The sequence below is a fragment of the Opisthocomus hoazin genome, chromosome 15 (genome assembly GCF_030867145.1).
Source record: "Opisthocomus hoazin isolate bOpiHoa1 chromosome 15, bOpiHoa1.hap1, whole genome shotgun sequence".
NCBI lineage: Eukaryota > Metazoa > Chordata > Aves > Opisthocomiformes > Opisthocomidae > Opisthocomus > Opisthocomus hoazin.
This window is the reverse complement of record NC_134428.1, coordinates 2,037,808-2,063,518: the sequence shown is the minus strand read 5'-3', so window position 1 is coordinate 2,063,518 and position 25,711 is coordinate 2,037,808. Positions and strand designations below refer to the sequence as shown.

Below are 25,711 nucleotides of genomic sequence, written 5' to 3'. Positions count from 1 at the left end.
CATGCAAGCAAAGCTTTGCTTTAGTGCATGCTGGTGTGGAGGTCAGATGGCAACGTAAAGAGGAAATGAGGACTCCGTAACGAGAGAAAAACCTGATGATCCCTCAGGAGCAGAGAGATGCAGGGCTGGACTCTGCATCCCTGCCAGGAGAGGCTTTTGCTGTCTCTGGTGTCCCTGCAGCCTTGGGGGGCCTATGGTGCAGGTGAAGCTAATCACCAGGAAGGACAAGGTGTTTCTGAAAATGTGCTTGGCTATGGAAAAGCCTGTGATCCAAAAACACTGTGATAATTATTGATCTGTTCTTTGAATGCATCGTCAAAGACATAACTAAAGGATGTGGGAGAAGCACTGCCTACATCTACTGGCTAAAGATGGGACAGGCCTCTCCCTGTGCCACAGGACTCAGGCTGATTACATCCATCAGCAGCACTGGACATAGAAATAATTGCAGGTTCAGTTGTCTTAAATCTGATAAGGAGAAGTGACATTGCTAGAAAGAAGTTGTTCTCCCCAGCAGAGGGAGGGAACATCAGTGATGACTTCAGCCTGTTTCACAGCAGTATCTCTGGAGACCCAGAGACACAACAAGGGAGCCCAGAGTGGGCAGAGAAAGAGCTGCCTTGAGCTGGTCCTGTGCTGCTGATCTGGGCTGGGCTCCTGGGATGGAGGGAACTCCTGGCAAGTGGGCAGCACTTGCAGAGAAACAGCTGTGCCCAGGAGCAGCTCCTCTGCAAAGCACAGCAGGGCTGAGGGCACCGCCTGCAGGCAGCGAGGGGAGAGGTGCGAGGTGGACATAGGTTAAAGGCAGTGCGGGGTGGGAAGACGCTGAGAGCTCACTGAGGGAGAAATTTTCACAACCCATGAAATGGTAAGTCCCTGGAAGCAGGGCAGTGAATCTGCAGCTGCTGGAGGGATCTCCAAAAGCTGGCACATCCTACAGCCTACAGGATCTTTGTGGAGGATTGTCACAGCTTCTCAAGCCTAGAGGAGGAAGACACCTTCCAGAGAAGTTTTTCCATGCCCTGCCATCAGAGGAGTAGGGCAAGTTGACTGCCTTCTCTGGGGGTTACTGGTAGGATATTAAGCCAGGTGTGCAGCCAGGGGTGCCCAGGACGGACCTCCAGAGCAGGTCCCTTTACCTCAGGAGTCTGTATGCTGGGGTCAGTGCTCAGCCTGCTTGGGGAGTTCCCGATGGTGCTGTGGGGAGAATCTGTGGGTGGAAGAAGAGAAGCCCGGAAGAGCAGGGTTTTTCTCCTACCAGGAGACTGCTGCATGGGTCAGGGATGCTCACAGCTCCAGTTCATCCCCACAATATTTCCAAAGGACTGATTCAAGAAGAAGGTCATGCACAGGATAACCATAAAGATAACAAAAACTTCCAGAATTTATGTTATCAGTTTCCTATTTGGAAGAGGGAGGGCGGTGTAAAAGGTATAAATGGAACAGGAGCTTTCAACCTTGAAGAAGTCACTGAGATTCCTGAGCCAGTGATCAGTAACTCTGATAGGAGCCTCCTAAAGCACCCTCAGCCATTCCTCTGCCTGTCGACAGGACCAGCATCACCTTTCCTGGACCTACCAGGCTTAGCCTGACCTTTCATTTTCCACCTGCAAACAAGAAAGGGCCCCCAGTCAGTGCCCTGCAAACAGGCAGGTTTCTGTATGGCCAGGGTGAGTGCACAGGGGTTGGGATGGGGTCTGTGACTGCTGACAGGGAAAGACATGGGACAGGCAAACATCTCCCAGTAGGAAAATTTCCAGGCAGCAGAGATGTAATCAGGGAAGGAGTAGAAATGAAAACCAGAACTGTTGTGGGAGGAAGAATTCAGAAACCTCCATGTGATCCCCTCCAATGCAGACCCCTTCCTCTGAGCAAGAGCCCTTGCCTCGTCTCCCACCCACCAAAGCCTCTGCCCTCAGGGCTGAGGTCTCCAAACCATGAACCACCTCCTCTGCAGCAGAGCTCCAGCAGAGCCAGGGGGCAGCTCTCCAGCCACATCTCCATTTCTCTGCTGCAGATCACAGGGGCTCAGAACTCAACTGCCCGGCAATGTTGGTGTCTGGGAGGCGGCGTGCACAGCTGGGGAAGGGTGACGCTGTGCTGAGGGCCCAGCTGCCTCTGCCCTGGCATCTCTCATCCAGACCCTCTCTGGATATTTACTTGCTTCTCCACTTGTCTGTGTTCTTGTTGTTATTTCATTCTTGCTGTCAGCTTCGTTAGCGAGCTGGACATTCACCTGCAGCATCACAGGGTGATTTTCTGGCTCCATTTCTGCAGCTGTGTCCATGGGAACAAGTGCCCCAACTTTCATCTCCCCTGTGGGGCTGTGGGCAATGCAGTCTGTGGGGCTGGAGGATCAGCTGCTTTTCCCTTCACCAGATGCTATCCTTTGAACACTTGGCTATTTCCTTGAGGTGTCCTTCCAAGCTGTGAGCTGCCCTCCACAATGCAAACCTGTCCTGTCACACCCTTTTGTTATGTGCAAGCCCCATGGAGAAGCACAGAGATGCTACAAGGGAGAAAACCCTGTTGGGTTGATGAAATGAGCCATGCGTGTCCTTGGTTAGAAGTGAGGAGCTGTGACCTTGAGAAAGGGTGAGACATTTAGCGGTCTGCACTGGATCCCTCTGTTCTCAGTAGCATCTGATTGTTTTTCAGGATAACATAGGACTGTGCTCATCATCCACCTTACGAAGAACAAGCCCAGGGCAGCTCAGAACAAGGCAGAGGGACAGACCAGCTGCCCTCCTTCTGCACTAAGCCACAAGCAATTGTTTCACCTCACAAGACTCCCTCTTTTCTCCCTGAGTGCAGCAGAATTTCTGAGGGTTTCTGACATCCAAACACACCCCCAAAGTGACAAGACGGAAGCTGCAAGAACCCAAAACCTCTGAGACTGCCTTCTGCCATCCCCATTCCTTAGCACTGGCAGTGCAGATGCTGAAAATCCCTTTTGCAATAAGAGCAGATTCCTCTGGCAAAGTCTCACACCAGGTCTGGACCTTGGCCCACAATGGCCATGAACCCTTGTGCCACCATGCCCATGAACCCACCGCTGCAGAGCAGAGCTGGCTCCTTGGCAGCCCATGGGAAGAGATCCTGCTCCTCCTGGTACACTCTCCCAGCATCAACAAGAGCTGCAGCCACAGAGCTGAAGGAAGGGCTCCTGGAAAAGGAATGGGATGTGTAGGAAGCAGGGTGAGCTTCTGGGAGCAAAGCTTTGATTTTCCTCTGAGAAGTCTCCCCTAACTCTTCATTGATTCTTCCTCTAGGAACAGGACCCCGTGTGTAGAGAAAGTAAATGACCAATAGCACCTCCATCACCCAGTTCCTCCTCCTGGCATTTGCAGACACATGGGAGCTGCAGCTCTTGCACTTCTGCCTCTTCCTGGGCATCTACCTGGCTGCCCTCCTCAGCAACGGCCTCATCATAACCACCATAGCCTGTGACCACCACCTCCACACCCCCATGTACTTCTTCCTCCTCAACCTCTCCATCCTCAACCTGGGCTCCATCTCCACCACTGTCCCTAAATCCATGGCCAATTCCCTTTGGGACATCAGGGCCATCTGCTATGCAGGGCGTGTTGTGCAGCTCTTTTTCTTTCTCTTCTTGATTTTGGGGGAGTATTGTCTTCTCACCATCATGGCCTATGACCGCTACCTTGCCATCTGCACTACAGGACCCTCCTGGGCAGCAGAGCTTGTGTCCACATGGCAGCACCTGCCTGGGGCAGTGCTTTTCTCTATGTTCTTTTGCACACTGCTAACGTATTTTCAGTTCTTCTCTGCAAAGGCAATGCTGTGGACCAGTTCTTCTGTGAAATCCTCCAGATCCTCAAGCTCTCCTGCTCACACTCCTGCCTCAGGGAAGTTGGGCTTCTTGGGGTTAGTCTTTCTTTAGCTTTTGGGTGTTTTGTTTTTATTGTGCTGTCCTGTGTGCAGATCTTCAGGGCCATACTGAGGAAAGTTGAAAGCTTGTGGATTAGAATTAAGGGACAGGCTCATAAGGGTGACATTACGGTGGGTGTGTACTACAGGCCACCTGACCAGGAGGAGGAGGTTGATGAGGCCTTCTACAGGCAGCTGCAAGCAGCCTCACAGTCAGCACGAACAGCAGGAGTTTTCCTATTTGCAAGAAAAATAATTAAAACATAATCAAGTTCCATAAACAAAACACTCTCTGCAATTACATGGCCATTACAATCTACGTCTAATGAGGTTGCCTTCCTATAAGACATAATACTATGAGAAATATTGTAGCTAGATAGAGGAAAAAAAATAGTCATAAACATAATTAAAGAGCTGGCTAAGGAGACAATGAGACTACTGAAAGGCAGGTAAACTTTTAACTCCCTGATGTCAAAACAGCAGCTCGGTAGGTGACAGGACTCTGAATGAACAAGGAGTAAAGGGAGGAGAAAACAGGAGAATAATGGAAAGGGCCTTTGTCTAGGCAGTCTGCCTCTGAAAAATTTGCTTTAGAAATAGTCAGGACAGGTGAAAATATATGAAAATCTATAAATATTCCATATAGCATTTAACAGGCAGAATAGCGGTGATGAAGTGATGGGGGGGAGATCGACATTTCTTTGGAATATCCCTTTCAAAGCTTCCTGGCATTGGTAGAGGGCTGTTGTGAGTGAGGACAAGGCAATGTTGTGCCTGTTGTTGAAAGAGCTCAGAAAGTCAACCCAGGGAACCCCAGGCTGTACAAGGTCACTTTGGCATTTCTGTGCACCTGAAAAAGGTGAACGTGTCTGAAAGCAGTCAGCATGGATTGATGATGGGTCAATCATGCCTCTGAAATCTGATTGCCGTCATGATGATATGTCAACCTTTGTGCATGAGTAGAGAACAGTGGATGCCATTTTTTACCCTTCTGACATGGTCTCCCTCAATGTCCTTTTTCGCAGGTTAGGCCATTACAGTCTGGATGGGTTGACAAAGAAAGATGAGGAGCTACTGGAGAGAGTCCAGCGGAGGGCTACGAGGATGATGAGGGGACTCAAGCATCTCTCCTGTGAGGAAAGGCTGAGGGAGCTGGGCTTGTTCAGCCTGAAGAAGAGAAGGCTGTGCGGGGACCTAATAAATATCTGAAGGGTGGGTGTCAGGAGGATGAGGCTAAGCTCTTTTCAGTGGTGCCCAGTGACAGGACAAGGGGCAATGGGCACAAACTGAAGCAGAGGAAGCTCCAGCTGACCATGAGGAAGAATGTCTTCCCTCTGAGGGTGACGGAGCCCTGGCACAGGCTGCCCAGGGAGGTTGTGGAGTCTCCTACTCTGGAGATATTCAAGACCCTCCTGGACAAGGTCCTGTGCAGCTTCCTGTAGATGACCCTGCGTCAGCAGGGGGTTGGATTAGATGACCCACAGAGGTCCCTTCCAAGCCCTACCATTCTGTGATTCTCGAAGCACAGCAGTGGTCTATACCAAAACTCCATGGAAACTTGAAAAGTAATGAACATGTACTGAGATGAGTGGTTGTTATTTCAGAAACAGTTGAAGAAGTATCAAGAGTAATATGGGACCAATGCTGATTGAGTAACAATAGGTGCAGATAGATCTCAGATATTCCATAACCTCTTTTCCTCAGTTGCCACTTGCAAGGACTCCCAGGATTTTTTCATTGAGGTAAGACTCTGAAGGGCAATACCGAGCCATGTATAGGAATAAAGACAGGTGTTTGTTTTGTAAACTACATGCTTAGCAGTCTGTGGGAATACGGGGGCTACATTCAGGTGTGCTGGGAGAGCGTTTTTCAGCAGGAGGTGCGGGCCTGATATGATCCTGGGTAGGCCGGTTGTGGGGAGGGACACGCTGAAGTGATTTTGGAGCAGCAGCAGCGGTATGAGTATGTCTGTTTCAGTGCTGGCTTTTGAAGGGAGGATGGAAGCAAGTCTGGGGCTGGGTGACAGAGGAGCAGTAGCTGGGCTTGGAAAGAAGCCAGACAGGTTGTGGGCACTCACAAGCAGTGGCAAATCCTCAGAAGACCACAGCTTAGTGTTGGAAGAGACAACTGAGAAACATCAGCAAAGCTTGGGCCATCATGCGTTCAGAGTGTGGTGAGGAAGCAGGAGAGTGGTTGACAGCTGCAAGAAAACAGGCATAGGTATAGGACAGTGTAGGGGCAGCCTGCGGTGGGATGGCTGAGCATCTTGATAGGTCTGGGACCTCTGACCAACACAACTAATGTCCTTCTATCCTTGCTCTCTGCTGTCTCTTCCACTGATGCCAAAAAAAGAAGATGCTGGTTCTTAAAAGCACCAGAGCTTCGTTGCTTCCTCATTCCCGATAAAGCTCGGGAGGTGCTGTACCACTGTTCTGCACTTGGCATCACACACCTCCAAATTCCACTTCCCCCGGGAAGACCCCTGACTATCCTGCAAGGGAAATGATCACCCTTTCCTGTGGATGGGTTCAGGACTTGCCCGTCCTCCTTAGTGAAACACATCAAAGGCTTAACTGGCTTCAGAGCCAAGCACACATTTGATTTTCCACCTCTGTCTGTCACCTCTGACACCTCCTCCTTCCAGGAGATCACCAGATCACCTCGTTAGCACTTTGTCTCCATGGTCTCTTTCGTGATGGCTCAGTGGGACTCACTAACACCATCAGAATCTTGGAGGTTTGCTTCTGACTTTTACTTAAGAGGCTTCTGCCATCTTTCAGGAGCTGCAATTCAGGAGCTTGGCACCAGAGGGCTCAAGAACATGGAAAACTCTCCAGCAAGCCAAGTCTTTGCACCACATTCCTAAATTTCTCAGATATTTTTGGTTACATGGAGAGATTTCAGGAGTGTACTCCAAGTGAAAAGATTTCACTAACAAACACAAGAAGAAAGGATTTCTTCTTTTTCCAGTTCTCTTTATCTGCTTACACATTAAGTGATATCAGCAATTCTGCTTTCAACAGAGCATCTCCAAATGGAGTTGAATGTGAAGGGAAATCAAGACCCTCTACGTCAGACACTTTGTGAGAAATCTTTATCACTATCCCCAAACCCCGTCATTTCTCCCACCAGCCACCTGGGGCTTACAGCAGCCATGCAATAATCTGAACTTTCTCCATTAAAGACTGTAGCCACGTGTTTCAGCCCATGGACACCAACTCCCCCCTCCCTTGCCTGGGGAATGAGCTGCACACAGACACAGGAGGATGTGTCTTCATTGCCAACAGACATAAAAAAAGGCATGCAGAGTTCAAGGAAAGAGAAAAGACAGTCCTCAGCTGTGTATTCAGTCTACACTACCTCCACTGAGATCTGCTTTCCAGAGTGGATAACCTTAGACGCCTTTTTGTGTCAAGCACAGATCCCAAGACCACCCAAAACACTCCCTTGCCTACCTGCAGGTTACTGACCTTTGGAAGGGTTGGAGTGGACAGACAGCCTTAGTGCTGTGCAAGCACTGCTGAGCAAGAGCCAAATCATTGATGTGTTATCAACACCATTCTAGCGACAAATGCGAAGCACAACACTATGTGCTCTGCTCTGGGGAGAGACAACTCCATCTCAGCCAAAGCCAGTACAGTCTCCACCCTTTAGGCCATACTGTTCTCATCATGTTCAGATCCCACTTAATTTGAGACAATGGCATACCTTCTGGCCATCTCGTTCTACCTCTTTCTCATTCCTGAAATCCCCGCTTAACAAAAGCTGACACTTACACCACATAATTAAATTATTTCTATACCCAACATCCAGATTTCTACATTCTCCTTATCTCCTATCCCCATTTCCTTAATAGGTAGATAGATATTGTTTTCCCACTCCGTGGGCCTCTGCCACTTCCCAAGATGTCTAGAAGTACAAGCAATGACTTGGGTCTCATCTGTCAAGATGGTTGCTCAGGAAAGGAGCAGCAGCATGTTCAATTGTTGGGTGCCAACACCAGCTTGATTTGGGTCCTTGCTGCCCTCTCCCAGTTCCTTGTGAAGCTCGCTCTTCATCGCTTCAGGTAATCCCTGCTACATTACATCCTACAGCACACAACTCACATCATGGATTATGTTCCGCCAAGGTTATGTCTCCATGAGGTGAACACTGAATCTCCCCATCCTTCCCATGAATGGCATTGCCTTTTCCCAAGGGAGGAGCAGCCTGCCCTGCCTTCCCAGTCACTTTTCTATGTGCGCTACAGGGACCTCATCTGCTCCCACAGTACATGGGGGCTTTGCCTGGGGATGCTTACCACGATGCTTAGCAGGTTCTACGCTGTTAACCAGCCAAGTGGTGTACCTAAAATTTATATCCCAGTTCTTCCATGTCCCAGTCCCAAACTCTCTCAACACGGCTTTAACAGTCCATTCTATCTCTCCTTTATTCCAGAGGCTTGTGGGTGACAGGAGCTGTGATACACCCAATCACTGCCATGTTTTTTAGACAAGGAGACCACGGTCAGGTGAGGGAGGCACGTGGAAAAGGCTTTGTGCTGTCCCTGCTCAGAGGGGATCCTCAGCACGGCCCTGAAGATCTGGACGTAGGACACCACAATGAACACAAAACAACCAACTGCTATACAGGCACTAACCAGGACAAGCCTAACTTCCCTAAGGTAGTCTGAGTCTGAGTAGGAGAGCTTGAGGATCTGAGGGATTTCACAGAAGAACTGGTCCACAGCATTGCCCTTGTAGAGTGGGAGTGAAAATGTATTGGCACTGTGCAGAAGAGAATTGAAGAACCCGGTGCCACAGGCAGCTGCTGCCATGTGGACACAAGATCTGCTGCCCAGGAGGGTCCCATACTGCAGGGGTTTGCAGATGGCAATGTAGCGGTCATAGGCCATGACAGTGAGGAGACAATACTCCCCTACAATCAAGAAGAGAAAGAAAAAGACCTGGGCAGCACATCCTGCATAGGAGATGACCCTGGTGTCCCAAATGGAGTTGGTCATGGCTTTGGGGACAGTGGTGGAGATGGAGCCCAGGTTGAGGATGGAGAGGTTGAGGAGGAAGAAGTACATAGGGGTGTGGAGGCGGTGGTCACAGGCTATGGCAGTGATGATGAGGCCATTGCCCAGGAGGGCAGCCAGGTAGATGCCCAGGAAGAGGCAGAAGTGCAAGAGCTGCAGCTCCCGTGTGTCTGCAAATGCCAGGAGGAGGAACTGGGTGATGGAGCTGCTGTTGGACATTTGCTTCCACTCAGCATGAAGCACTGTCCAGAAAGAAAGAGACACTGACAAGTTAGGGTACAATTCTCTGAGAAAAGTCAAAGCCCTTTCTCCTAGACTCGCCCCCACTGCTACACACCACCCCCTTTCCCTTTTCTAGCAGACCTGCCTTCAGCTGCATGGCTGGAGCTCTGGTCTGTGCTGGCAGAGTGTGCCGTGACGAGCAGTGGTGCTCCCTGCTGAGTGCTGAGGAGTCAGCCCTGCTCTGCAACTCTGGGTGCTAAGGAACGGGGATGGCAAAAGGCAGTTTGAAAAGGTTTTCTGCTGCATTCAGGGAGAACAAAGTGAATCCTACCAGCAAAAGGATTGCTGGTATGGTGTGGAAAGGGGAGCTGGTCTATGCATCCGTCTTCTTCTAAGCTGCCCTGGACTTGCACCTTTCTAAGATCGAGAGCGATTACACCCCTGTGTTACCCTGAAAAGCAACCAGACACTGCTAAAAGCAGAAGGATGCACTGCAGATCATGAAATGACTCACCTTTTTTCAAAATCTCCATTCCCCACTTCAAACCAAGAACTCACATGGCTCATAGTGTCCCCTGGAAGTTGCATTCCACTTGGATGGACACCCCAAGAAGACAGCCAAGGGTCCCAACCATGGCAGCTTATTAAAGGAGAGTCAGCTTATTCCCCAGCCTCCTGGACTGCATTGCCCAGAGCTTCACATGCTAGAGGAAAGCTGGCACACCTCACGGCTGTGGGCACTTCTGCATAGGACTCACAGGCACTGTGCCTGACTCTGCAGCTGAAACTCCCATTCCCAGAGAGCCTGACAGCAATTCCAAGAACATCTGAGCAAGGGTGGGAGAGGCACAGGTGGGCACTCAGGAAACCTTTCCCTTACCCAGCTCTGCACACCATCTTCCAGACATCAACAATGCAGGGCAGTCGTCCTTGGGCCCTGGTTAGTGGAAACTGGGCACATGGCAGAGGAGATGCACTTCATCTCTTCTGCTGGTCTGCTGGATGAGGAAATGACTAATAGCCTAGACCCCACAGCTAAGGGTTCTGCTACGTGGGAGAGAAGAAAAGAGATGTGTTGCTCAGGGAAGGAGTCTATCCTGAAAGGCATGGCCGAGAGGTGCCCGGGTCTCCCCCGCAACGGGACTTCTATAGGCTTTTCCCAACCTCCCTACCCAGGTTTCCACTGCCTGGAATTGTCCCTGCTGGAACTTGTTTCTTTGGCCCCGTGCTTCTTCCCTGCCCGTGTTCACAGACCCCATCCCAGTCCCCGTGGGCACAGCTCTGCTCTGCAACCACTCTGTGTGTGCAGGGCTGAAAGAACAGGTCACACAAACCCTGGTGAAAGTGGAAAGGTGATGTTGGTTTTTTCTGCAGGCTGGTGAGGGGTAGAGGCACTTGCTGAGGTTCCCAGTAAACCTCAGAGAGATGGCTGAAGAGTCTCAGCCCCTGCTCTGACCTGCACAGCTGGGTTTCCATTGCCGCCAAGCTGAGCCAGAGAAAAGTGGAAGTGCAGATTCAAGAAAGCACAGACTCAAGCAGGAATCCCCTGCACTGAACGTACTCGTGAAAAGTCCCTTTGGAAATGACGTGGGCATGAGCTGGCTCTGTGAGCAGCCCTGACCCACACAGCACCCTCTCCACAGCTGAAGGACCCTGCCCTGCTGGGAGTCAATCCTTCCACCTGCATCTTCTCCTGTGCACCCCCATCTGCACACCCACCTTCACACCCCTACAGCCATCCTCAGGAGAAGGCAGCTGTCACACCCTGTCACATCCCTCTGATGGTACAGCAGGGAAGCCCTGCTCAGGAGCACATTCTCCTCCTCTACACTGGAGTCACTGTGAGAGTCCTCTTGATCTCACAGGCTGTAGGGTGTGCCGGCTGTTCAGATGCCATCAGGAACATGAGCTGCATTGCTCTGCATCCAGTGACTTACCGTGCAGAGGGCTGTGAAGAGCTCTCGCCCAGTCAGGTCTCAGCTCAAGGTCTTCCTACTCCTGATTGCCTATAACCTGCCTCTGCCTCACTGCTCTCCCCTCGGTGCCTTCAGGCAGTGCCCTCAGCCGTGCTGTGCTTTGCAGAGGAGCTGCTCCTGGGCAGAGCTGTCTCTCTGCAGCACTGTCCTGTTGCTATGAGCTCCCTCCACCCCACGAGCCCAGCCCAGCTCAGCAGCAGAGGAACAGCCCAACGCATCTCTCTTTCTGTTCCCTTTGGACTCCCTTGAGATGTTCCTGGGGCTCCAGGGGAACCTGCTGTGAAACAGGCGGAAGGAATCACTGATGTTCCCTTCCTCAGCTGGGGAGAGAAGCTTACGACCAGCAGTCATTATGCCATAAGAAAAGGAGCTTGAGATGTTCCTGGGGCTCCAGGGGAACCTGCTGTGAAACAGGCGGAAGGAATCACTGATGTTCCCTTCCTCAGCTGGGGAGAGAAGCTTACGACCAGCAGTCATTATGCCATAAGAAAAGGAGCTGGGCATGAGAATGACTTTTTTTCTCTCCTATTCAGGCAGGACACCAGAAAGGTGACATTGAAATATCTCTTCTTCCAAGCTGGAGGGGGATGACTTCACTTGAGTTAATTTTGGCATTTCATTTTGGATTTGTATTTCTAGGGCTAGAAACACATTCAGCTCTCCTTTGTCCATGCCATGTCTCTGCTCTGAAACAAAACCTTTGCACACATGGGGTCTTGGACCCTTGGTACCAGGTTTCCTTACATCAAATATGAGTGTGCCTCATTGGACAGCATCTGTGTTTCAGCCAAAATGTGTAGCAATGCCCTCAGCCAGGGGCACAGACAGGATGAACTGGAGTGTTAATGTCAGAGACAGAGCTGTGGCACTGACCGAACCCATTGCCGAGGTGTGGTGGCAGAGGTTGGTACAGCTGGTCTTCAAGGGCAGCACCCCCCAAGCACAGTTACAGCCCAAATGACAAACCAGTCTAAACCTGTAAGGCAATTCCAGGGAATCACAATGAGTGTTGAGTGCTTCAGAAAAGGTTAAAAGAGAAACCAATGGCTGTGCCCCAGAGCGTTTGTGCTTGGGTCGCATTTCTGGGTGTCAGAAAGAGAAGGTGACTGGGTTTACCCAGGGCAGATTGTGCCTGGACATCCTCTTTGCTTTCTGGTCTGGACGTGGGGGAGCAGCTTTTAACTGCAAGTCAGCAAGGGTTTCAGCATCATCTCCCACAACATTCTTCTGTCCAGGACAGGATTTTATGGTCTGTGTGGGTGGATAAGTAGATGGGTTAAAAAAACAGCTGGATGATCAGACATGGGGAGACATGGTCAGAGTTTGATACTTGCCCTGGGGACCTGTAACTAGCAGGGAATTGCAAGGGTCTGTGTTCAACCTGCCCTGTTCAATGTGTTTTTATGACCCAGAGATGAGACAGTCCTTTTTCACAGCATTTATAGAAGACATCACATTGAGGAGAGCAGCCACTACACTAGAGGCCAGCTTGCCATCCCAAGGCATATTGACAGACTGGAGGGATGACGCAATAGGAACCTCATGAGTCAATGAGTCCTGACCTTGAGGTGGACTAAGACCCTGCAATGATTAAGCCCAGGGACTGCTCAGGCTTCTAGCAGCTCTGTGGGAAAGGATCTTATGTTTTTTGGGTTTCATTAAGCAAAACATGAGCCACTAGCAAACAAGGCCCTCAGCATCTTGGGCTGTATGAGCAGGAGCACTCTTTACATGGTATCCAAAATATTTCCCCTAGGTTTTGACATCCCACCATGCCAGAGAGACCATGATGAACTGAAGCCAATTCAAGGTAGCAGTGCTGAAACCATCAGCCTGGGAGAACTTCAGTAGTGTGAGAAGAAGCTGAGATGGCTGGCCTTGTTCAGCCTCGAGAAGTGAAGATCTTGTGGGGAACATACAACAGCATTGTACAATTCCCAGCAAGATGGAGTTGGGCTCTTGTCCAAGGACAAGCGGCAATGGGCTGCAAGAACAGACATGAAGGCTAGCTATAGGGAAAAACCTTTCTAGCATGAGGATGGTTAAGCACTGGAAGCTTTTTCCAAGAGAATGTGCACTGTGTCTGTCCTGGAATGCAATCAAGGTATGTTTGGATAAAGCCCTGAGTGCTCTGGTCTCACTCTGCTTTGAGTAGAAGGTTGGTTGAGACACCTCCTGGGGTCCCTTCTGGCCTGAATGATGCTACCCTTCCTTGCTCTTGATATTTCCAAATTACGGAAAACTCCCAGGTTCTCCCTGACCCCAGAAGTAATTCACAGGAAGTGCAGGGCTGCTCCACAGGTGCCCCCAAACAGCCCTGACCACATCCTTTTCTTCTCTTTTCATTTGTCCAACGCCAAGTTCTGCACTTTTACTACCCTGATACCCCTCCGAAACTAACAGCCTACCATGTTAATCCTTTCAGAGCAGGTCACTCAAGAAATGTCAGCATCCATGTAGAGAGTCTATAGATGAGCCAGGCACTGAAGCCATCATTGCAGAAGCACAGATGAGGCATTTGAACAGCTTAGTAAGCCTGGGAACCACCATGCCTTGCCTCCTGACATTCCTGGAGACAGCTGTGCTTTTTGTCCAGCAAAGTGTGATTCTTCTTTGGGTGTATGGGCCAATCTGCTGACGTATGCAATGTTTCATGTTGTGAACAGAAATAAAACCAACTTTTTGACTCGGTTAGTTTCATTTCACATGCTGAAAGGCAGGGAAGATGAAGGGACCTGAGAGCTTCCACGCTCCCTGCTGCAGAGTTATGACTTCAGAGACTGAAAAGGCAGGTAATGGTGTTGTATCTGCATAGCACAGGAAGATTTTGCCATTCTCCATTCCTTTGCACAAACCTGGTTGTCTTCGGCTATAAAAGGAAAAACTCCCTTGCTTCATTTCCTCCTCTGGACAAAAATAAGGAGAAACTGCATGGAGCTGGCAGGTTTACGGGCAAATGTGTCTAAGGGCTGTAAGATTGAAATGATAACAGAGAGGCAGCAATGAGAGGAAAAACACTCTTCTAAGAACTTCATTCCAGAGGCTAGCTACTGAGAACTTAGAGCAATTACTTAAATACAGAACAACTATTGGGAAGGAAATTAAAGAGTTTTAGTTTATTGTCATCATCAAGGATAAGAAGCTGTTCCCTTACAGCACTGTCCTGTTACTGCTGTAACCAAGGTGATGGAATCAGTTCACCATAAACATGAACAATGCTGCTACTATGTCCCTTGTACAGCCCAACCCGTCTGGACACTAGATCTGGGAACAGTAGGAACAGAGACTCTAGTCTCTAGTTAGCCACTAATGTTAAACAATAATAAATAGAAATAGCGTTACCTAATAGCTGCAGGTGCATTTATAGTAAATTAACCGAAGCGGAGAATCATGCATCTCCAAACGGAGAGGTGAGTTTGTAATAAAAACTGGAAGTCGCCTAGAACCAGTCAAGACGACCCTACTGTGTGGATGGGAGCCAGAAGAGCACTGAGTTTGCGCAGAAACAAAGGTCAATCAGCAAACACTGTGATGAAGAGGATAAGCCTTCATCTTGGGACCCCCGACGACCACCACTAGGAGGCACTGTGCAAGCACAGTGGGGCGGAGTCTATGGAAATGACTTATTGGAATTGATTTTAATATGAAAGGGATAGGTTATGCATATGTATAGGTGGATTGGGAAATCTAATGAATATGTATATTTTTGATCTATATAAACTGCACGGAAAAGGTATGGGGTATGCACGTTCAGTGGAATGATCCCCCGTGCATCCAGCGCTGCAATAAAGAATGCTGCCTGTTAACACTGCAGTGGTGTTACGAGGTTTTATTCCTGGATTTTTGGTGACAGTTTCTGGTGACCGAGATGGGACCCCGCTTGTGAATACTGATGGATCCGCGGGAACACGGGACCTCCAGCCGGCATCGAGGGATTCTCGAGGAGAACCTCTGATCCCCGGACCGAAGGATTCCAAGTAAGTCCCCTGGAATTAAATTAAGGCATTCTTCTAATAAGTAACGTGGGTTAAAGGCTGCTCGTAAGTCGCAGTGAAAGCCACGCAGGGTTGGAAAGTCTCTGCTCGGTGAAAGCCGGTGGAGTGGGCCCCAAGGGGGGAGTCTTCAGCTGGGGGGGTTGAAGTCTTCAAGATTCCGGCAGGGAGCTGTGATCCGAGAGGGAGCTCCCACAAGAGCTGGGGTCCCTCTGACTAGTGCCTGTGATACAGTGCACAATCACAACCACTGGTCATTCGGGAGATGGGCACATTTCTGAGTAAAAAGCCCATCCCACGGGGTACACCTTTGGGATGTATTCTGAAACACTGGAAGTATCTGGGGGGTGATCCTTTGACTCAGAAGCAATTAATTGAATACTGCAATCGTTTGTGGCCGACGTATACTCTGGATGGTGGGGAGAGTTGGCCAAAGAACGGGATACTGAGTTCTAATACTATCTTGCAATTAATGTTGTTTTGTAAAAGGGAAGGTAAATGGGAAGAGATGACATATGTAGATTTGTTTTTCTCATTGAGAAATCATCCGGAATGGCAAAGGCAGTGTGGGATACGTCCCCACGGTCCAATGGTGATGGCTTTAAAGAAGGGAAAATGTGAAAAGGGCTCGAAGAAATGTTGTGCTGCTTGTAGTGTTGGCAAGGAATGTTTGAAATATGAGTCTGAGGAGGATGATTTTGAATTGATGGTTGCACCTCGCTGGAGATGGAGGGGCGATCAGGAGGATCGGGAGTTGTAGGCTAATAGTCCTTCTGCTCCTCCTATGGAAGGGGGTAGGGGGATCCAGCCCGGTTTCAGGAAGGACACGGGGAAGGATGGGGGGGTGGCTGAACCGGCTCCCCTCCAAGCTCCTCTCCGAGAAGCGGTAGGGAATAATGGTCCAATAGTAGTGAAAGTTCCGTTTTCAATAACTGATTGAAGGTCATGGAAAGAAGTTGCAGGCACATATCGGGAGGACCCTGAAAGGGTAGCGAAGGTTATTGACACAATAATTAGAACCCAAGACCCATGGTTGGAATGATTTGCAAGTGATATTGGATACTTTGCTCGATGTCACTGAAAAGAAAATGGTATTGAATGCTGCTAGAAAACAGGTGGAAGGAGCGCATGCTCATGGGGATTTACAGGGAACAGTGGATCAAAATTTCCCATCCTCAGATCCTGGATGGGACCCAAATCAGCCGGGACCCAGGGGAATGTTAACTAGATATCAAAAGTGGATTTTATTTGGTGTTAAGCACGTGATGCCAAAAGCAATAAATTGGTCAAAAATCTATGAGGTGAGACAAGAACTAAATGAGTCCCCTTCAGCCTTTATGGAGAGGCTGAAAGAGAGTGCCCGAAAATATACTAATTTGGATCCAGAAAAGCCAGAAGAAGCAACACAATTGGCCTCCATATTTATGGGTCAATCAGCCCCAGATACTAGAAAGAAGCTCCAGAAATTAGAAGGACCTGAATCTAGAGATTTGGGTAAGATGCTTGAAGTAGCCTGGACTGTGTATAATAATAGGGAGAAAGAAAAGGAAGTGAGATAGGCGCGGAGGGCTGGAAAATTATTAGCAGCCTTAACTGGAAACAACAGGAGAGGTAGAGGAAGAGGACGACGAATAACTGTTGGAGAAAGAGGGAAGGTGAATCTCCAATTAGCACAAGATCAGTGTGCTATTTGCAAGGAACGCGGGCACTGGAAAAAGGAATGCCCTAAAGCTGGAGAGTTAGGTCCGACTCTCCGTGCAATCAAGCTGATGACTCTGGATGAGGAATCGTGAAGAGGACCGGGGAAGTCAACCCTAGCTGAACCCCTGGTTACATTGAAGCTAGGGAATGAGGAAGTCGAATTTTTAGTAGATACAGGGGCCACTTATTCGGTATTAAACACATGTAAAGGGAAATGTAGTCATAAATCTGTAGATGTTTTTGGTGCGACAGGGCAAAGAGAAAACAGGCCTTTTAGAGCCGTTGAAATTTAGGTTGGGAAAACAGTCGGTAACTCACCGGTTTCTATATATGCCTGAATGTCCGTTGCCTTTGTTAGGACGAGATTTATTAAGCAAATTAGAGTCACGAATAAATTTTAAAGATGGAGAAATTGAATTATTGATACCAGAATCAAAAGCCATAGAGGCGAGAGTGTTCATGTTACAGGATTCTTTTAAGGAGGAGCAAATTCCAGAAGAGGTGGAAAGCACAGTAATGCCCTTAGTTTGGGCAAATGAAGTTCCGGGACGGTCCAAATTGGCAGAACCGGTAAAAGTGACCTTGAAACCTGGATCCAAACCGGTAAAACAAAAACAATACCCTATTAAGTGGGAGGCTTGAAAAGGATTGGAGGGGTTAATCACGAAATTTTTAGAATATGGACTTTTGGTAGAATGCGAGTGGAATTATCCCCCATGCATCCGACGTCGCAATAAAGAATGCTGCCTTTTAACACTGCATTGGTGTTACGAGGTTTATTCCCGAATTTTCGGTGACAGGCCTGCTGCTGAACTTCATTAGAGTAGGAGCAGGTAGGGCTCAGGTACTCAATGGCTTCTTTGACTCTGTGTTCTCCCAGGCCTTTGTGGCTGAAGGCAGGACCCTGGAGGAGAAAGCCCTGCAGTGGATGGTTAGACTTCATGCCACTGATTGCCGCTCTCTAGGCCTGCAAGTTTTCAGTCCACCTCTCTTTCTTCTCAACTAGTCCAGACGTTAACATTTTCTATATGATGATATCATAGGGGTACAGTGCTGAAAGATTTCCTGAAATAAAGGTAATTCACCACTCCTCTCTCCTCATCTACCAAGACAGTCATGTCATTGGAGAGGTTTATAAGGTCAGCTAAAACTGACTTCCCCTTTGTGAGGCCATGCTGACTGCTCCTGATGACTCTCTTCTCCTTCATGTACCTGTAAATGGTTGACAGGATTAGCTGCTCCAAACTGTCATTACTTGAGTCCTCCTTTTATCCCTTCTTGAAAAAAGAAGTCACTTTGTTTACCTTGGGTGTGACTTCGGCCTCTTGGCCCCCCTGTGCTCCAGGCCTCACTTGGGGTCTGGCACTTGGAGGCCCATAGTGATATGCCATTGTACACCTAACGTCTTCATTCAAGGGTTGATTCAGTCGGCCACACAGAGGTGGGCACTGCCTCCAAGACACCCTGAGGTAGCTGAAGACCCCACGTGGGACTGGGAAATGTGATCCCAGGTCCTATAGAACCATACGTGCAGGAGGAGCTGGTGCACAGGCAGGGAAGCCCAAGGCATCTCCGTTAAGAGAGCTGTTTTCTTTCTCTTGACTAGAAAGGGAAGCCTGGGCAATTAACTACAAAGTGTCCAGCACCAGATGAGATAACTCTATTCTCTGCCTTCCCCTACACTGGAGACACATGTAGTTTACCCTGCAGAAAATAAAAAATGAGTGGGAGTAGAGGCTGCACGTGGGAATCAGCTGGGCTGCAGGAGGCCTTGACGATCTTTATGGATTAGAGCCATATCTTTGAGCTAAACAGGAGGAAAGGAACGAAGAAACAGGATGGGAAAAATCCAACTCTTTGATAAGCGTGAAGGTCATGTGAACAGACGCATGATGACCAATCAGAATAACAAAGGAGCTACATGCCAAAAGACCCTCACCAGTGAGACTATGGGGATGGGGCATAAGGGGATATAATAATGTTATGATTAACCATTAAAGTGCTTGTACTTCTGCTTGGTTTTCCTTGCTTTGCTTGCTTTGTGACTGCCGTAACTTATTGTGGCGTGCTGCCACAGCTGCAGAGTATGCTTGGTAATGTCCCTGTAACACCAAAATATTGGGAATAGTGCAAATTTGGCTGTGCAAAAGAGAGCACTTCTCCTTTCTTCACCCTGTGAACTGAGGGAGCTTGTGACTTTAGTGGATAGATCATTGTGTGCACAGAGGAAACACAGAGTCTGGGACAGGGAGTGTTTGGGGGGATCTTGGGATCTGTGCTTGACACAGAAGGTGTTTTCCATTGGTCTAAGGTTATCTACTGTGGAAAAATTCTCTTCAATGGAGGTAAAGTGGACTTAATATACAGTAGAAGAATGATTATTTTTTAAATTGAACTATGCCTTTCTGTGTTTTTATTTGTTGGCCATTAAGAAAGATCCTTCTGTGTCTACACACAGCTCTTTCTCCAAGTAAAACAGGTGGGAGTTTGTGCCAAGGGTCTGAAACCCGTATCTACAGTCTTAAGGGGAGGAAGCTGAGATTGGAACAAGGCTTCTGTAAGTCCCAGGTAGGGGCAAAGACTGATTGATTTTCGTAAATAAAGGGTCTTGATTTTCATATATATTCAGATTGCTTTAGGAGAAGCTCAGGATTAATCTGAGATGGAGATTGCTGACATCAAGTAATGTGTAAAGAATCCAAAAAAAACGGGGAAAAATAGTTTCTTATTGTTGTTTAGTGATGGAGTATTTTCTCTTTGACTTTTGCTCCTGAAAGCTCTTTAGTTAACCACAGAAGAATTGAGAACTTCAAGTGAAATTCTTCCCAGAGGCTTGGCTTAAGGCATTTTGAATGTTAATGAGCCCTCTGGTGCTGAATTCCTTAACTGCAGATCATGAAAGACTGAACAAGTCTCTAGAGAAGTAAAATTTGGCAGCAACTCTCCAAGATTCTAAGGATGTCAGCAAGCCTTACTGAGGACCATCACTACAAAGAGATCATGGAGGGAATTACAGGAAGTGGTGACCATCTCTGATGCATCCCCCAGGGTGAAGCAGGAAGTCAGAGGCACGGGTTACAGGTGGAAAATCAGATGTGGAGTGTGGCTGTGGAAGGCCTTGATTTCTTTTGCAAAGCAGGACAGTCAAGCCCTGACCCCCATCCCCTGGGAATGGGGGTCTGTTGCCTCACAGCCTGTTCGTGGCTCTTCTTTGGAGCAGTGTGATGTGGGGTGTGGAATGTTCAGTGCAGGAGAGCAATGGGAAACCTCCCAGGCTCTGTAGGGGTGAGTGAGGAGCCAACAATGCCCTGGGGTTGTAAGGCACTGGTCTCTTCTCATGGGCCTCAGTGGAAGGGAGAGCAGCCATAGCCAAACTGAAGAAGACCTCATTTGTGTTGTCAGGGGGTGGTCCCAGCCACACCAAGGCCCTTGGTCATCCCCACCACAGGCTGTGTTACACTGTCCTATGCCTGTGCTTGTTTCCTTGCAGACTTTAGCTACTGCCCCATTTCCCCACCTCACTCTGACCCTCGGATCTCCCAAGCTTTACTGATGTCCCTCTGTTCTCATTCACTGTTGCTTCAAACAAAAAGCTGTGTTTACCTGGGGGTATGCCAATGCCTCTCGGTTTCCCAGCAACTGCTTTTTTCCAACACCCTGTTAATGCTTCTCTAGCACGCAAGATGTCACAGCCACAGACTTGCTTGGATCTGCTATTACTCTCCACATCCCGGCACTGGAATGCACGTCCTCCTTCTGCTGCCTCGAATTCGAAACTCAAGCTATTCCACAATAATTCAGGTCTTCTTCCTGCCTTTAGCACAATCACAGAATAGTAGGGGTTGGAAGGGACCTCTGTGGGACATCTAGTCCAACCCCCCTGCCGAAGCAAGGACACCCAGAGATGGCTGCACAGGACCACGTCCAGGAGGGTCTTGAATATCTCCAGAGAAGGAGACTCCACAACCTCCCTGGGCAGCCTGTTCCAGTGCTCCGTCACCCTCAGAGGGAAGAAGTTCTTCCTCATGTTCAGATGGAACTTCCTGTGCCTCAGTTTGTGCCCGTTGCCCCTAGTCCTGTCGCTGGGCACCACTGAAAAGAGTCTGGCCCCATCCTCCTGACACCTACCCTGCAGATATTTAGTGGCATTTCTAATGTCCCCTCTCAGCCTTCTCTTCTTCAGGCTGAACAAGCCCAGCTCCCTCAGCCTCTCCTTGCAGGAGAGATGTTCCAGTCCCCTCACCATCCTCTTAGCCCTCCGCTGGACTCTCTCCATTAGCTCTTCATCTTTCTTGAATTGGGGAGCCCAGAACTGAACAGAGTACTCCAGATGGGGCCTCACCAGGGCAGAGGAGCAGGGGAGGAGAACGTCCCTTGACCTGCTGGTCACACTCTTCTTAATGCACCCCAGGATCCCATTGGCCTTCTTGGCAGCCAGGGCACACTGCTGGCTCATGGTCAACTTGTTGTCCATCAAGACACCCATGACCCTCTCCACAGAGCTGCCTTGCAGCAGGTCAGCTCCTACTCTGTACTGATGTAAGTCTGCTGAGAAGATATGCTTAGACATGGCCATTGGATCTGGAGTGGTAGCAACTCCTGAATGATGAGGGAGATGAAATAAGAGACACAGTATTGGTAATAGAAGTAAGTCACAAAATACACCTAAAGACTGAAAAAAAGCTGAGAAGTGTTGACATATTTCTTGCTTTAGATCTTTGTTTTCAGTTAATCTTGCAGAAATTTTCATTGTCATTAAATGACATCTGAAAAACCTAAAGGTATTAAAAATAGATCATTTGGTGTCTTGCAAAGAGCCCTATGTGTCCCAAAACTTCTTTGCCTGGCACTTCTCAGTCTTTGCCCAGAGCAAGTCACACTCTGGTGTCAGCCTCTCTACCCCTGTTTAGATGTTGGTGTAAATGGTCCCTTACAGCACAGAAGGACTCAAGCCCCACAGACCTCTGCTCTGCTCCTGTTAGAAACAGGGCCCATAGTCGCAGGAATTGAAGACAACTGCAGCTGGATGGGACATCAGGAAATCTTCAACGCAACCTGTCTGAAAATTGGTCAGACCAAGTAGTTCAATGCTTGCTTCAGTCCAAGTTTGAAACTCCTAGGGACAGAGACTGCCCAGCTTCTCTGGGTGACCTGTTCCTGCACTTGGATGAGCTCCTGGGGAAAAATCTTGTCCTTCTGTCCTGGCTGAACCTCTCCTCTTTCACCTTCCTCCCACTGAATTTTGTCTTCTCACCATGAATCTCGTTGAAGAGATGGGTCTGTATTCTCCATGATCTCCTTGTAAGTACTGGCAGGCTGGGATGATGTCAGCCTCACCCATCCCTTCTCTGGGCTTGACAAGCCCAGCTCCCTCAGCCTCTCCTAACAGGCAATGCTCTCCAGTCCATGGCTGTCCTGGGGAACCTTTGCTAAACCCACTCCAGCTCGTCAGTACTATTCCTGGAGATGTGAAATCTGAATCTCTTCCCTTTGCTCTTGACTCCTTGCAGCCACAAATTCCAGGTGGTCACCCCGTGGCAAGTGGTGCTTAGTGGCCCCTGTCAGTTCCCTGGCCTGTCCCAGCCCAGCCCTGCTGTCCCACACATGGTCCAATGGCTGCAGTGTTCAGGTGCAGCATGGGGAAGGGTGTATTCGGTGTGAGGAGCAGCTTGCCTCTCATGATCTGCAGTACATCTCTTTGTACCCTGTTCCCCTTCTGTTCCTCCTACTTGAAACAGCCTCTCACAGGCTGTGGAACCTATCCAGCCCTATCTGCATCCCAGGTGGGGTTTAGCAGACATCCCTGCTCTGAAGTCTGCCAGGGTCTGTACAAGGAGAGAGGTCGAGAAGGGCTGGTTGTTCCCCCTGTGCAGGCACTGAACCCAGCGGGAGGAGCAAAGAGGCCGTGCAGAAAAGCTCACACATAAACCTTTGGTGAGTGGCTGGTGCTGGATAGGGCTGAACAGGGAGGACACCAGTGAAAGCTCACTCTAGTCCTATTCCCTAACACATCACCCCATATACTCCTCAACTCAGTGCATGGAGAACCCCAGCACAGCAGCACAGCCTCATGGGGAGAATATTTTCAGCTTTTTCATGACCTCAGTTTTGGGAAGAGAGCAAAGCCTGGAGACACTGGCATTTAGAAAATCCTGGTTTATTACAGAGACATGGCATGGGAGGGCACCTTTTACACTGTGCCAGACACATATGCAAAGGTAACTCTGTCAGACAAGCTGGGTTCATGGTTCTTGAGAAGCAGAATTGTCACAGGTAAAATGTCCAAAGCACAGGAGGTTCCCTAGATATGTTGGAAACCACTTGTGAAGAGATGTGGCACCTTATTGCTGTTGAAATACTACAGATTGAATTTCCTTCTTCAGGGCGTCTTTGAGCTCCTGGTTCCTCATGCTGTAAACGAAGGGGTTCATTGCTGGAGGAACCACTGAGTACAGCACTGTAATCACCAGATCAAGCAATGGGGAAGAGATGGAGGGAGGCTTCAGGTAGGCAAACACTGCAGTGCTGAAAAACAGGGAGACCACAGCCAGGTGAGGGAGGCACGTGGAAAAGGCTTTGTACCGTCCCTGTGCAGAGGGGATCCTCAGCACGGCCCTGAAGATCTGCACATAGGACAGCACAATGAAAACAAAACACCCAAAAGATAAAGAAACACTAAACCCAAGAAGCCAAACTTCTCTGAGGTAGGAGTGTGAGCAGGAGAGCTTGAGGATCTGGGGGATTTCACAGAAGAACTGATCCACAGCATTGCCGTGGCAGAGAGGAATTGAAAATGTATTGGCAGTGTGCAGCAGAGAATTGAGAAAGCCACTGCTCCAGGCAGCTACTGCCATGTGGACACAAGCTCTGCTGCCCAGGAGGGTCCTGTAGTGCAGGGGTTTGCAGATGGCAATGTATCGGTCATAGGCCATGATGGTCAGAAGACAATGCTCTGCTACTACTAAGAAGGAAACCAAAAAGAGCTGGGCAGCACACCCTGCATAGGAGATGGTCCTGGTGTCCCAGAGCAAATTGGCCATGGCTTTGGGGACAGTCGTAGAGATGGATGCCAGGTCAAGGAGGGAGAGGTTGAGGAGGAAAAAGTACATGGGAGTTTGGAGGTGGTTGTCACAGGCTACAGAGGTGATGATGAGGGTCTTTCCAAGGAGGGCAGCCAGGTAGATGCCCAGGAAGAGCCAGAAGTGCAAGAGCTGCAGCTCCAGTGTGTCTGCGAATGCCAGGAGGAGGAACTGGGTGATGGAGCTGCTGTTGGACAGGTGTTTCCTTTGGGCATGGGATCCTGTCATTAGAGGAAGAATCAATAAAGTGTTAGAGGAGAATTGTCATTGGAAATGCAAAGCCTTACTCCTAGAACTTTAATACTGCTGAACTTCTGAGCATTTTCCATTCATTTTCAATGAGAACTTCCTTCAGCTTCCTTGTTCGAGGTCTGGTTGGTGCTGGCTGAAGGTACTGTAAGGAGCAGGACCTCTGTCCTCCGCCTTTTGAGGAGTCTGCCCTGCTATGCAGCAAGGAGCTCATGGGAGTAGTGGTGTCAGGGGTCTATTCTGGTGTCTGACTTGGTCAGATGAAACCGCTCCTCACAGAAAATCACCTTGTCAGCCTCTGCACTCTCAGTGCTAGGAACGGCAATAACAGAGAAAAGTTGGAGAAGTTTGGGGTTCATAAAGCTCCCCCAGCTTACCTGGGGAGTTTTCTTGGAGTTCAGACACCTTCAGCATTTCTGCTGCACTCAGGGAGAAGAGAGGGACACTGGTGAGGCATATGAAATTGCTTCTGGCTTAATGCAGAGTGAGGGCAGCTGGTCTGTCCCTCTGACTTCTTCTGACCTGCCCTGGGCTTGTTCTTTGTGAGATGGAAGGTGATCACACTGCTGCATTACCCTGAAAAATAACCAGACGTTACTGAAAACAGAGGGATTCAGTGCAGACTGCTAAATGTCTCACTCTTTCTAAAGGTCTCAGCACCTCACTTCTAGCCAAGGACACTCATGGCTCCTTTCACCAACCCAACAGCATTTCCTCCATTGTAGCATCTCTGTGCTTCTCCGTGGGGCTTTTAGGTAATAAAAGGTTGTGAGGAGAGAAGTTCACTTTGTAGAGGGCAGCTCAGAGCTTGGAAGTACACCTCAAGGAGACAGCCAAGTGTCCTAACAATAGCATCTGATGAAGGGAAAAGCAGCTGATCCTCCAGCCCCACAGACTGCATTGACCACAGCCCCACAGGGGAGATGAAAGTTGGGGCACTTGTTCCCACGGACACGCCTGCAGGAAAGGACCCACAAGATCAGTCTGTGACTCTGCAGCTGAAACTCCAGCTCCCTAACGAAGCTGATGACAACAATGAAACAACAATAGGAATAACACAGACAAGAGAAGAAACAAGCAAATATCCAGCAATAGGGTGTCTGAGAGAAGCCAGGGCAGAGGTAGCTGGGCCCTCAGCACAGCGTTACCCATACCCAGCTGGGCACGTCGCCTCCCAGACACCAACATTGCCGGGCAGTTGAGCTCTGAGCCCCTGTCATCTGCAGCAGAGAAATGGAGATGTGGCTGGAGAGCTGCCCCCTGGCTCTGCTGGAGCTCTGCTGCAGAGGAGGTGGTTCATGGTTTGGAGACCTCAGCCCTGAGGGCAGAGGCTGTGCTGGGTGGGAGAGAAGGCAAGGGGGCTTACTCAGACGAAGGGCTCTGCACCGGAGGGGATGATGCAGAGTTTTATGATTTCTCCCTCCCATCACATCTGGTTTTCCGTTCTGCTTCTTCCCTGATGATATATCTGCTGCCTGGAAATTTTCCTCCTGGAAGATGTTTCACTCTCCCATGTCTTTTCCATTACAGAACTCACAGACCCCATCCCAACCCCTGTGCACTCACCCTGGCCCTACAGAA

General features: G+C 49.2%; 3 protein-coding genes across 3 annotated transcripts in view; 1 reads left to right on the top strand and 2 right to left on the bottom strand.

The window, feature by feature from the left end:
* Positions 1-5,782, top strand: part of LOC142363221 (olfactory receptor 14J1-like) — a 44,023-nt gene extending 38,241 nt beyond the window's left edge. The window contains exon 2 of the mRNA XM_075436267.1: positions 5,634-5,782. Within this exon, the coding sequence (XP_075292382.1) occupies positions 5,634-5,782 (149 nt within the window). The remainder of the gene's footprint in view (positions 1-5,633) is intronic.
* Positions 1-9,130, bottom strand: part of LOC142363315 (olfactory receptor 14C36-like) — a 130,133-nt gene extending 121,003 nt beyond the window's left edge. The window contains exon 1 of the mRNA XM_075436884.1: positions 8,745-9,130. Coding sequence (XP_075292999.1) covers positions 8,745-9,130 — 386 coding nt within the window. The remainder of the gene's footprint in view (positions 1-8,744) is intronic.
* Positions 9,131-23,143: 14,013 nt separating this feature from the next.
* LOC142363303 (olfactory receptor 14C36-like) lies at positions 23,144-25,318 on the bottom strand. Its single transcript, XM_075436822.1, has 2 exons — positions 25,279-25,318; positions 23,144-24,102 (listed from the first exon to the last, which is right to left on the bottom strand). The coding sequence occupies exons 1-2, from the start codon at positions 25,316-25,318 to the stop codon at positions 23,144-23,146; spliced, it is 999 nt and encodes a 332-aa protein (XP_075292937.1).
* Between the last annotated feature and the right edge of the window lie 393 nt (positions 25,319-25,711).